General features: G+C 37.0%; 1 protein-coding gene across 2 annotated transcripts in view; it reads left to right on the top strand.

The window, feature by feature from the left end:
• The window catches only part of TBC1D5 (TBC1 domain family member 5), a 316,725-nt gene that overhangs the window by 155,184 nt on the left and 148,301 nt on the right, over nt 1-13,240 (top strand). For both annotated transcript variants that reach the window (XM_084207646.1, XM_084207647.1), the window contains one exon: nt 4,677-4,743. In XM_084207646.1, the coding sequence (XP_084063772.1) occupies nt 4,677-4,743 (67 nt within the window). The remainder of the gene's footprint in view (nt 1-4,676; nt 4,744-13,240) is intronic.

A 13,240-nucleotide genomic window follows, 5' to 3' on the forward strand; every position in this document is an offset into this window, starting at 1 on the left:
AAGTACCCAGTCAGTTGAGTCACCATCCCTGGAGGTATTTAAAATACATCTGTTTTTTTTAAAGATGTGCCACCTGGGGACATGGTTTAATGCTGAACTTGGCAGTGTTGGGTTAGGGTTAGGCCTTGATGATCTTACAAATCTTTTTCAACCTAAATAGTTCTGTGATTCTATCAGTGTAATAGGCTGTTGAAAATAAAAATACAAAAAATTAGTGGAAGTTTCAATCAGGCTTTGTGTTAAAATTTTTTCACATAGTTTTCAGATAATCTTCAGGAAGTGAGGGAATCTTCCTTATTCTGGGTTCTCCAATTTTATGCTATGCCTATAATCTCAAATACATCCTTGACAAAATAACAGTTACTGCAAGTGACAAGCCCATGTGTTCTGGGTGAATCTAGTACCCTAGCAATTTTTCAGTTTGCAAATCCTTCTCCATGCATCTCAGAAGTCTAAAGAAGCTAGCATTTGAAATGTTCTTTTTTTATTAGTTAGGGAAAGTGTCAATTTTGAGTTACACAACTTCTCTTGAAACAGCCTTCAGCTGTGTCCAGCAGTGTCAGGGTCCAGCTGCCCGAGTCCCAGCACCATGTAGCCCTTGGTCTCTGTGCACAAGAACAGACTTCACTGAAGTGAGGCAATTTCAGGAGAAGGTTTTCATTTTTAGGAGAGGGAGTTGCTACAGTTAAAGAAGGAACAATCCAGGTAATTTTCAAGCCCTTTGGAAGGATACAGCCTTATTTTATTATTGTAATAAAGCCAGTAACTGCTCTAGTGCTGAAAGCCATACTTACTTTGATACAGGTGCTTGTTACAGTATTGCTCATTTCCCTTCTCTTCCCTCTGAAAGTGTGACAGGATTTATTCTACCTTTTTTCCCCTAGCTTGTGCATTTGAAGTTTGGGAGGCTTTTCACAAGGTCTGTGGCAGGGTTACTAGAGCATCCTCTGTTTCTTTAGCAAAACCCTTCTTCCCATAACTGAGTTTCAGAAGGAAATTAAAGATTAGTATAATACTGAATAATTTTTTTTAAGGGAACCACAAGTTTTGTTACTAGCATCATGAATCTTATATTCATAACTGTTTAGTATACGTCCTAATTTTGCCAGAAATTTGGGTCAATATCAGTGAAGAAGACAGAAGTAGTATATCTGTTCTACTGAGAGTTCACCATATTTTTCAGGAGAAGTAACTGGAATTTTCCTGAGGAGAGGTGATCCAGGGCATGGATTCCCACAGCTTAATGTCACTAGTTAGTGAAGCAGCAGTCTTATTTGTCCTCTTTATCACTAACTATGAAAACTTAATAGGATTTGCTAAAAAGCCTTTTGGATAAAACAAGGTAAAAATTTAGGGAGTCTTCTGTTAAGAAAATTAATATTTTGCTCTTTGCTTTATGATTTTTATCACTTTCAATGAATGACATCTTAGTCATCTTTCAAGGTGTCATAACAGACATACCCATCTTAAAGGGGATAGAGCAAGGGAGCAATCACAGAAGGGTCTGTTCCATTAAATCCTGGGTTTGAGAGCTGAATACACCTAGCCCTATCCATTTCTGGGAGCTGCTGCTAATGATACGATAAGGAAGCAAAAACAGCTGACAAAAAAGTGTCCAAGCAGTGACTTGTATGCTCATGAGATTTATTAACAATAGGTATACAATTAAAAATGCAAAGGTATTTTGGCTATCATTTAAATACAGGAAATTATTGTCTTCAGAATAAAGCAAGCTAGACTTAGTTTGTGAAGAACTCAGTGGATATAGCAGGCCCAGGATCCTACCAACTGTGGGGATCCTGGTGAAAGAACAACTATTATCCTTATTTTCTTTGCAAAGTCCTGTTCACTCTTCAAGCAGGACAAATGGTTTTGTTGAAAGATGATAAAGTCCATGCATTTTTTGAGATAAAGTTCATTCTTCAGAAAGGAGGAAGATTATGTTGCTGTTCTTGAAAAGACATACTTTTTAAATCTATCAACTTAGCATTGTGAATAAGGTGGAGTTTTTTTCAGTCTGACTAGTCTGGTAGGTGAATGCTTAGTTTAAGTGAAGTGCAGTAGTGCATTCAGGACCCATTTTGATGTGCTGTGTCCCTGTAGCACTTGCCCAGTATCACTGTACCTGGCCATATGGCTGTAACAGAGACTGAGCATAGTTCAGTCATTTCTCTGAATGCTCAGGATCAGATGTGGAGATGGGTAATATATGAAAAAGAGTATTACTGAAAATTGTCCCAATATGGGAGACTATTTTACAAGATATGAGGGGAAAAATGAACAGATGGTTATTAATAACGGGAGGGTCGGCTTCTGGATGAAATATCTGGTGTTGTTAATTTAGTTAAATTTAGTAAACAAAAAGCAGATTGATTAAGTAGGATTTCCATTTTCAAAATAAATGGAGAGAGCTAATTAGTGAAATCAACTGGACTGAGTGATTTTAGACTAAAATGTAGTAGAGGTTTGGGATTTATTTTAGACAAAGGTGCAAAAGTTAATAAAAAACCCTGCATTCCAAATTAGATGAGAAAATAAACACTTGTAAGTTTTATGCCAAAGTGAATGATTAAGTACTTTTTAAGGAATGTCTGGAATAAGCAAAGATGCTCAAAGAAACAGAAAAGTAGCTTGATCTGCAAAGAAGGCCACATCCTGGATATCAGAAAGTGCAGGCTTATAGTGACAATCAGCAAAAATTAAGTTTAATCAGATCATAAGATGAGAATTTAAATACACAGGAAAATATTACTTCACTATGTGAAGAAGCTTGCTAAGAGAAAAAAAAAACTAGAACCCTTCTGTAGTGTGAATGGACAAATGATACTAAATGTAATCCAGCTCTGCTCTGAAAAGGAAAACATTTAATTTTCAGTAAAAATAGAATTTCAAGCAAAGGCCTGAAAATAAATCAATAAAATAGATGGGAGTTGGGTAGGTACAGTAAATTAGCAGAGCTAAAAATCTGACTTGCAGACTTCAAAAATATTGACAAATGCTGCTGCATGGAACAATTTTTAGTACTTCAGTTCATGGCAGATGAATGGAAATATCGTACCTGTACTTAGATTAACAGGGGAAAGTGATAGCAAAGCACCTGCATGGGCTGACCATTATCTGTGCAGCGCTTTAAAAAAGTTTTTAAGAAAGAAATAAGAGAGAAAAGCAAAGCAAATGGCATAACTTTTATTGCAGGTTTTTTTGTTAAATGGGACATTGTGGCCAGCTAACCTGCTGTCTTTTCAAAATATACATTCAGGAGATACATTAAGTCTGTCTGGATCTCAGCAAAGCATCTGATGCAGTGCCACAGGAGATGCTGTGAAATCGAAGGGTTAGGGATTAGTGAAGTATAGTAATTCTAGGATGAATAGGAAAATGCAAATTTTAATTAAAGAATTTTTAGTGAAGCTTGGGGTTGAACCAGTTTTATCCAATATTTTCATTTATTGTCTTGTCACAGAATGAGAGCTGATAGACTTTCATTAAGTAAAGTTATCGGAAGGTAGTATCTGGTGCCAGTGCAAATAGAGTATTCAGGCAGGACTGGTCCTCTCTGAAGAAAAGAGGACTGCAAACAGCATGACATTGTGTGAACTACAGTATTTCACGAGCAAGAATTTTTTGTGTAAACTGAAAAGTTTGTGACTAAAAAAAAGAGAGTAAATGTGCAGGCATATTTGGTTAAGGATGGCTGTGAAACTGCAAGATGGAGTGGCGCGAATGTCATCTGTATCAAGCAAGATTCGTTTGATAGAGAAGAAAACCACTGTCCAAATTATCAACTCTGAACTTTTAGTATGCTGTCTTCAGCTCCTGTCCCTCCTTTTCCATGTGTAAGAAGGACTGAGTTAAAGAAAATGAGGAATATGAAGCCTCGTTTAGAAAAAAAGACTGCATGAACTTGATTTCAGTCAGCAGAACAGAGAACAGAGTTGTGTAGTGTTACCTGTGAATTAACTAAGGAGGCACACAGGAACATAGAAGAATTATCAAGCTAAATGACAGTGCAAGAATAAACAGTATAAAACAGGAAAAGAATAAATTTGCTTGGAAAAATACATAACTCCTGGCTTTTAACAGTCTTTCAATAGACATAGTTAGAGAAGGAAAATTTCCTTGAAATCCTTGATTTCTAGCAACATCACTGTTCCATGTATCACCAGCCCACAGGATGTAAAATAAGATGTTTGGCAGACGTCTTAATAGGTACTTTCAGGGAAGCTTTGAACTTGTGCTATGACAAAAAAAAAAAAAAAAAAAAAAGCTGGTATCACAAAGTCAGCTCAGAATTTTTTACAAAACAGATGAACTTTTACATTTTTTGACTTAATGTTGGTAAAATCAAGCTTGTCTACTTATATGGTGTACTTCTGACACCCTTTACTAGTTAAATTGTGTTTAATAATTTGAGAAGGGCCTCAATCAAAACTTTAAGGGAAGTTAAGTATCAGCTTTTCAGAACTTTCAGACTCCAGTTTGACCTTGGAGTCTAGTTAAGATGGCTGTAAGAATTTGAAGAGGTGAAGTTGAGATTTGTCTATGTAAGTTTTAGGTGAGTTCTGTGGTGACTGAAGTTACCATATATGGTAAAATCAGTTGCAATTGTCATCCATATTGTGTTCATATCAGAGTTTGTCTTACAACAAAGGTATTTTCTCTTATTTTTGTATTAGGAGGATCAAATGAAAATGGAAGCACACCCTCCACCTCAGATTCAGATGGAACTTTTATTTCTTACAGGTTGGTAAATTTTTTATATTTATTTTCTGATTTTAAGAAGGTTGAATATAATAAGCATAATCTATTTAATGTGAAAGAACAGGGCCTATACTTTAGGAGGATTGTGGAATCTAAACTGAGTGAGCAAAAGAACATGAAGTATTTAATTAATGAATGATGTGAAAATTTGTTTTCTGGATTATTGGTTTTTTCAAAAGTTGTTCAAAACACTTAACTGATGAAAGTACAAGATATTTTAAAGCCTAAACATTTTAAGGTTGTTTTTGTAGGTTTTTTTTTCCTCCAAAGTATTCAATAAAGTAAACTCACAGCAACTAAGGTAAATGTTGAAATATTCAATTCACCAGTGATCGCCTTTCTGATCTTCTCCAAAGTAACTGGATTTATGGACCACATGAAATTCCATTTCCTGATTATTTTATCTCAAAAACCAAAGCCAAGATTAGTTAAATTTGAGATTATTTTACAGGAAAATAATATTTCAATTTTGTTGGCAGTAAACACCAGTCAAAGAAACTTTTTTCAGCAATGTCATTGAGCTTGAATCTTGCTTGGGTACATACCAGAGGGTGTCTTGTGCTTGAAAGCACAGAAAGCTAATCAGTAGGTGCATACTTTCATCTTTCACACTGCAAAATACTGACTCTGCTACAAAAAATCTTCTTCCTTGTGACTAGTAAATTAATAGTATGATTTGTGCTAACCAGAAGGATTGCATCTGATTTTCATGTTTAAGTAGGGTAAAACAAAACATACTTACCACATGATTATTTTCGCATCATTAAGTGGACTGTGTTGGTTGGCATTTTTTTGTTTTTGGTTTGTGCTCTGCTGGAATCTCTGCTTCAAAGAGGTGCAGTCAGGCAGGAGGAACCTGCCTGTTCACCGTGTCCTGGTTGCAGCCAGCTGGGTGGGGAATGTTGCAGTGTGGTGCAGGGAATGAACTGCGCTGGTCACAGGGAGCCTCGGGCGTGGGGTGGCAGGGAGGGACACCCTGCTGGAGAACCTGTTGCAGGCTGGAGACAGAGCCATTGCCGAGGAGAGCGAGGAGCAAACAGCCTGGTCTTGAGGATGTTGAAAAGAAAGACTTTTTGTAAGGACCTAGAGGGAACAGCAAAGAGTTTGCTGCGATTCAAACAGCCAGAGGAAGTTTCTGGACTAAGAGCAAGGTTGGAACAAAGGGTGGGCCTGCAGGGACAAAGTGGGACTGGGGTGGGTTGATTTAGGTATCCTTACGATTTTCTTTATCCTAATAAGTCGATTCTAATGAGACCTACTTTGTGATGATGTAAAATTCTTCTAGGGTAGTTAGCATATTCACTTAGATAAAATATATTAGAAGATCCATTTTAGGGTTCTGCATGACTGTTTCTTGTCATATTCATGTTTTCTGCATGCAGCATACTGTCTCAGTTAAAAGAAGGGCCAAAAAATACCACCCAGGATAATCTTCATGTTTTTTAGGTGTGAATCATATGAAGATAGAGAGACCACAAATCAGTTTCTCAAAAGTAGGCAAGATAGAATTTAACCAGATCAGCAAAAGAAAGCTGAGAACTTTCTCTACCATTAAAGCCAGGAAGCTTCTTCTTGAAAGTCATCAACTCAAGAGCACTAGCTGTTGTACCTGCCAAGTGGCAACACTTGAAGAAGAAGGAGCCAGCTTTAGCTAGACTTTGGTTCCACGAGAGTGTGAGCTGTGGAGCTGGTGTCCCTGCTCCACTCAGGCAGTAGCACTCATCTCTCAGGGAGCTAGTCCAGGGAGATAACCCAGTCCAACCTGTTCATTCTTAGCTGGGAGAGCTTCCTGATGACTTCCTCCTGCCAAAGCTTCCCATGGTATCAGTGCCAATGCAGGGAATGGAGCTAGCATGGACAGTCATGGGGAGGATAGAGCACGGTACCTTTTACATAAATCAGCCTAAAGCTTAGTGACTCTTTAATGCTCCACAGATTAAGTGGAGGTTAAAGCTGGTCTCTGTATCTGTGTATTCCTTAGTCCAAAGTGCATATAATAAATATGACATTGGCTACAAGTTCCACTGAATAATACTCATATTATGTAAAAGAGCCCAACTTAGAAAACTGAAGTTAATTTGTCTTTTAAGAGGGGTCACATATCTCATTGCCAAAGTATTATTGCTATATTAAAGGCAAAATAGTAAAAAAGATACATATATGTGTGTATGTGTATTGGGGAGGCGTATATGTAGACATATATATAAAAGTAACTTCTGACTTTTCATAGTTGGCAAGCTATCCCCATTATTTAGTTAGTAGTGCTTGAGATGTAAAATGTGTATTTGTTTCTCAGTGGCAAGTAATTCCTATGATCTAGTGAGACTGGCTGTAAATTTGATGGTTGGGTTGGATATTGTTTTGATAGTTATAGTTTGGACTGAATGTTAAGTAAAATTGAACATCTAACACCTTATGAAAGGTGAAAAGTGAATCCTAAACTATCTTGAAAGGTAATGCTGGTAAATGGTTGTTATTTCTTAGAAATTTTGACCTACTTTAGGATCCTGTCAAGGATTATTGTTTTAGTGACTTAGTAATTTGATAAAGTTAATGACAGTCTTGTTTACCCAATGCATTTCAGTCTTATATTTTAAAAAGACCGGCTAATGAATTTTTGCCCTAAAAGAGGCAAAGGCATCTTTGAATCGTGGTAGATGTCATACATATGCAGAAGGTTAATACATGAAAAATTGTATTGAAAATTTTTGCTGAAACAAAAGTTGCTTAAGATTGTGTCAGTAGTTGGCCTTTATTATTTAATTAGAAGAGAGGAATCAAAAAATATTTGAATATAATAAGTTTTGTTATTAAAATGCTTTTAAAAGCATTGTTTTTACCGCAGTAAAAGATAAACCCCAGGAGAAGTTGCTTGATTTCCACATTTTTTGTTTTAAAGGACAATTTTGCACTATCCAGTATAAGACTGCAAGTATATGTGTTAATAAAGGACAACATGTCATTATTCTTTGGAATATTTACAATGCTCCAGAACTATTTGTATGGTTTTATTTTTAATATGAAGGTGTCACCTTAGACTTTGTGACTCTTGCTTGTGTTGATCACAAGCACAGCACAGCACAGATGTAATGCTGCATGTGTTCAGATTGTGAGCATTTCCCTTTAGGTCATAAAGTTTGTAAGTAATGTAAGTGAAAAACACATGTAACTGGCATATATTTCTAAATATTCTTTGAGTTTGTGAATGGGTCCTGTCAGGTCACAGAAAATTTTCTAGCAGGTCCTTATGCTCTGATGGAAGCGCTCTTTGTGTACTTGGGAAGAAGCTTTACTAATAAGAAATTACAATTTTTTTTTCCTAGAAGCATGTCATCAAAATTCGAAGTTCACTATTAGAAAACTTTGAACAAGGATTTAGACATCTAATAACTTTTAGCTTTTAAATGTAAGAAACTTAAGGAAAATACTTCATCTCTGCTCCACTGTATTGTTTTACTGCTATGGTTAAAGCCTTTTTTGGATGTTAAATGGCCTGGACTTCACCAAAGGGAAAGGAAAATAGATGTGGGTCTTTAGTTTCAGTATCTGCAATGCAGTGCCACTGGAAAGTAGAAATACTGTCTTTCTCCTCCCTTCCCAAGGGCAGCTGACCTTCTCCTCGCCAAAGAGGTGAACCCCTTGCCAGCACATATGACTACAGACTATTACATTAATCTGTTTAGCCTCAGTACCAGCTGCTTGCATGTTTTTAATTATCTTATTAGATGGTATAACAGTGACCTATGAAATAAAATGAAGGTGAGTATTTTTTAACTTTATTTTACAGGCTATTTTTCTAAATATATTTTAATGACCTAATTATGACTTTTAGGGAGAGCCATTGATGCAGACATTCAATTTGGCTGATAGAATCTAACATCTCAAGGACACTTATTTTCTTTCAAGGTGGATTCATACATTAATACTGGTTCTAATAAATATATAGCCTAAAAAAGCTCACTTTTCATACTTGTGTATGAACTTACTTTATGATTCAGAGACCCATGACTGCTATTTTGGATAATTTCTTAATACATCTCGGCACATATATATAAGTTTAATTCTTACCCCATGTATCAAGATAAAGTTCTTTCCTTTGTGGCTTAAATTCCATGACAAATGATGATTGCTCAAAGCTGTGGGTTGTGTAGACAAGGTGTATTCCTTCTTCTGCTCATATTTCAAACAGGCAGAGGATCTAGTGTAAGAAAGACTTTTGTATTCCATTTTCTCCCCCTGACTTCTTACAGATTCTGCTTACCAGATGTTTCCTTCCTCGATGCAGAAAGGCCATGTGGTCCTGCTGGCTGAGGCGTTTCTTGTGTGCCAGCCAACTGCAGGCACTGAGCGTACAGGAGAAAGACGGCAAGGGGTGCAAGCTGTTCCTCCTTGGTCCTTCCCACTTCCAAAAGCGCTGCTGAAACCACTTGGGTTGCCCGTTGGCTTTTGTTGGCAGCTGAGCCAGGAGTGGCTACATAGCCTCTGTCCTTACATTTTAAGCATACAGTGAAGATGTGTGCAACTTACATACCTTCTCCTTAAGAAAAACTTTGTCTTACTCTATTAGGAAGCATCTACACAAGCCTATCTAGTCTTGTTCATACACAGACAATGTTACTTTATTGTTTTAATTTTAAGCCACTCCTATGCAATTATGGTTTTATTTTTCCTGATTTTGTTCACTTTATGTCCACACATAATCAAGAGATGGAAAGAACAAGCTTATTTCTGGTGGTTCTTTGATTATTTTGAAATAAGAAAAATTGGATACAGAAGGCAATGCAGTGAAATTGTTGCTGCCACTCCACTCCACAGTGCAAGGAGAATTCACAGCACTTGCATCCTTTCTCTCTTTCCACAAGGAAGCAGTAAAACTGGCATCCATGTTTATTTTGCTTTATCCTAAACCATTTGCTAGACACTGTTCCAGTTGATTCCATTTATGTACAAAGAGGCCTTTTCAGTGTGAGTTAATTTTGTCTGGGAGCTTGTAAACTCTCTCCTTGATTCTTCTGAAAGATCAAGTTCATAATGTGCTAAGAATCTTTCTCTGGATGTGGTAGTCTGTGCCAGTACTCTCATTTTGTCAGTGCTTGTGATGGTGTTAGGAATTCCATCTTGCAATCTCCTTTTTCCAACAAGAGAAGGTGACTGTTTTCACTGATCACAGGTTTCCTCCAACAGGTTCTTTTTACTCCAAAACCTATTAAAAGCTTAGAAGATTTCAGATTTTCTCTGAATTCTTTAAAATTGCATTTTTTCCCCCTTTTGAGGAGACTTATATTATTTCCATCCTTTTCTTGTCAAATTTGTGTTATTTACTTCTTCCTTCCATAGCTGATCCTTGCTGCATTCCTTGCCTGGTGTTCTAAGGAGTTGGTGAATGATATCATAAAACAAGGAAGAATAAATTGTGATTAAGGAACTGAAAACCTATATTCACTGTACTTTTTCTAAGATGCCAACATTTCAACACATATATTTTGGATCTTTTTTAACTTTTCCAGTGAAAATTATACTACTTTCTAAAGACATAGAAATAGTAATATGGACTTGCTTTCTGGTTTAATGCAATGTAATAGGGAAAAGCATATTTAAAACATTTGCTTGAAGCTTGAGATGGTTTTGACAGAATCAGAAAGCAAGGTTTGAGTTACCAACATCTTTTGTTGGTAGAATGTTTTTTTTATGGATTGGCTGCAAGAAGGAAAGACTTAGATTGTGAAGAGAGACCGTGGGAGAGAGAATGGTAATTTCTAAAATCCATGGAAAGCAAGTGAAAATTTTAGTTCACTCCTGATTTATTCTGTTATACTTGAAAATCAGCATATATGACACCACAATCAACTGATGCTATATTTTCCTTTACTAATGCTTAAAGTGGCATTCATTATGAATTTCTTTTACTTCTTCACTCTCAATAACCTTCAGACTTTCATGGCAATTGGGGGATGTGACTGGGGACAGGGGGGAATTTTCAAGACTAAGAAGGAGGATGCAGGGAAATGGGCGAGTTAGCCGCACCTTGGCCCCAGGAAGATGGAGAAGTAGGTGATATGCTGGGGGCTGGAAAAAGGACCTGGGGGTCCTGGCAGGCATCAAATTGAACATGAGTCATCATGCTCCCTTGCAGTGGGATGCATTAGGAGCAGTGCTGCCAGCAGATCAGAGTTAGTAATCCTTCCCATGTAATCCATACCTGGAGTGCTGTGTCCAGTGCTGGGCTCCCCTTTACAAGAAAGACATGGGCATACTGGAGAGTGTCCAGAAAAGGGCTGCTGAGATGGTGAAGGAATGGAGCAGCTCTTCTCTGAAGAAAAAAAAAAAGATTGAGATAGGTGGGAATGTTCAGCCTGGAAAAGAGAAGGCTCAGGGCATCTTTTTGAAGTCTGTGAGTATCTAAGTGAAGGGTAGAGGGCACACAGAGACAAGCTCTTTTCAGTGACAGCCAGCAACAAATCAGAGCTAATGGCCACAAACAGAAGTACTCGAGGTTCCATCTGAATATCAGAAGACACTATTACATCTGGTTTTTAGTTGGTTGACTTGTAGAGCTGTAGCTTTTAACTTCTCTTGTGTCCTACAGGAAGCTCTTACCTTTTCTCTTCCTTAACAAATGCATGTTTGTATAACAAGGCTGTGTGCTTATGAACACACACAGCTCACAGAGCTCTGCCTAGCTTTGGGTATGAGCAGAAGGGTAAAACAGCAGAAGATGTAGAACTCTGTAGTCAGGAGAAGTAGGAAGTCAATGTTCTTCATGTACCTGCAAAGGATTTCAAAGGTATTGGGGGATTTAAACTATAAAGCTTTGACCCTGCAACTGTCAAACTCAGTTACAATACAAAAACAAAAATAGTTGAACATAATATCAACATTTTGTCTCACCATTCTGTAAATGTATGCAGAAAGTAATGAGTAGAGAAAAATGTGCTGGTGAAATTTAGACTGCAAAATGGCTGTAACAAGAATTCTTCTGTAAAAGCTGAACTAATAAAGGGTTGGAAATTATGTGCCTTCCAAAGGCCAAACTTGGCTCTTTGGCTGTGAACCACCAGGGCAAAGTGGACAATTTGGAATATGGCAAAAGATATCTTTGGGTTCTGCATCAGACCTAGTGCTATGAGGAAGGGTGCTGGCAGAGCATCCTGCTGCCAGTGCAGCCTTATTTCAGTTCCCTAAACTGTGCTGTACACTCACTGGTAGCTTAACGAGCATAGCTAACTAATGACTTTATTTGCTGGAATGTTCGCCTTAAGAAAGTGATTTTACCTTTCTTCACACAAACCTTTTTAACTGTGTGTCAGCCAAAAGTAGATGAAACCTGAACTGTTTAGAAAAATCTGCCCTTTGAATGTTCAGCCTCCCAGCAACACAGCCATGCATATTCACACTTACATGGCTGTTAGCTCTGCCACGTATCCTGAGGCAGGACTTTGAGAAACAGAGGAAAATACATGTATTTTCCAAGCAGACTGATAAGCGTTCACATTAAAGCTGTCAAATGGGTTTTCAGGGTAGCAAATAGAAATCTGTGTGTTTCAAAAATATTTTTTTAGAAACTCTATGTCTTATTACTTGATACTACCTTTCAGTTGGATTTTTTTCCTCTGTTTTTATAGAATTAACTCTCTCTTTATTACATTCCTGAAAGTTGCCTCACTTTTTTCTCAACTGTTGATTTTATGACATAATAAATAATACAAACGATGCATGTTTCTTGGATTTTATGCAGTGCGTTAGAAAGGAATTGTTGCCTCTATTTAAATATTTAAATATAGATACTTGATGTTTCTATCAATAATGATCTCATATTGCAAAACATATGACACAATAATTTGAGAACTGGTTTTCTTTCTGATGGACTGCTCAGTAGCCTGTTGCTCCATTGAGTGCCCCTGAGGAGCCGAGTTTGGGTCTCAATATTTTAAAAAGCACATTCTGAAGATGAAAATCAGTATAAAAATGCGAAATTGGCTTTTCTAGAAGCACATATGTTTTAAGATGATTTTGTCAATACTAGCAGCACTGCTCAAGAATTTTCTTTGTATCTCTCAGAGGCTATCCATTTTATCCTTTAATATTGGTCTAGAGGATGGAATAAGCTTGAGATTTAGATTGAAATCCTAAATATGTATGCAAATGTTTCAGTCATATAGCAGTATTCTTCCATAGACTGAGAATATATCTAAATGTTGTTGTAAATATCAAATTGGTTTTGTTTCTGCAAGGACTCAAAAGGTCTTTCAAAAGTTGGCATGAAATATTTTAAAAAGGCACAAGACAAAATATGATACACACTATCTGATGACCCAGTAGGTATTGGTTTCTTTCTTAACTGCAGTTTCACCTGAGCCTGTATTATGGACAGTAATATTAACCTGTAGGTCTTAGCCCCTGCAGTCCCAGAACTGAAACTTTTGCCCTTTTTCATTGACATAGATTGTAGTTCCATGTCATTCTTCACATTTTGACATTT

This window comes from Fringilla coelebs (genome assembly GCF_963513975.1).
Source record: "Fringilla coelebs genome assembly, chromosome: 1".
NCBI classification, from domain to species: Eukaryota; Metazoa; Chordata; class Aves; order Passeriformes; family Fringillidae; genus Fringilla; species Fringilla coelebs.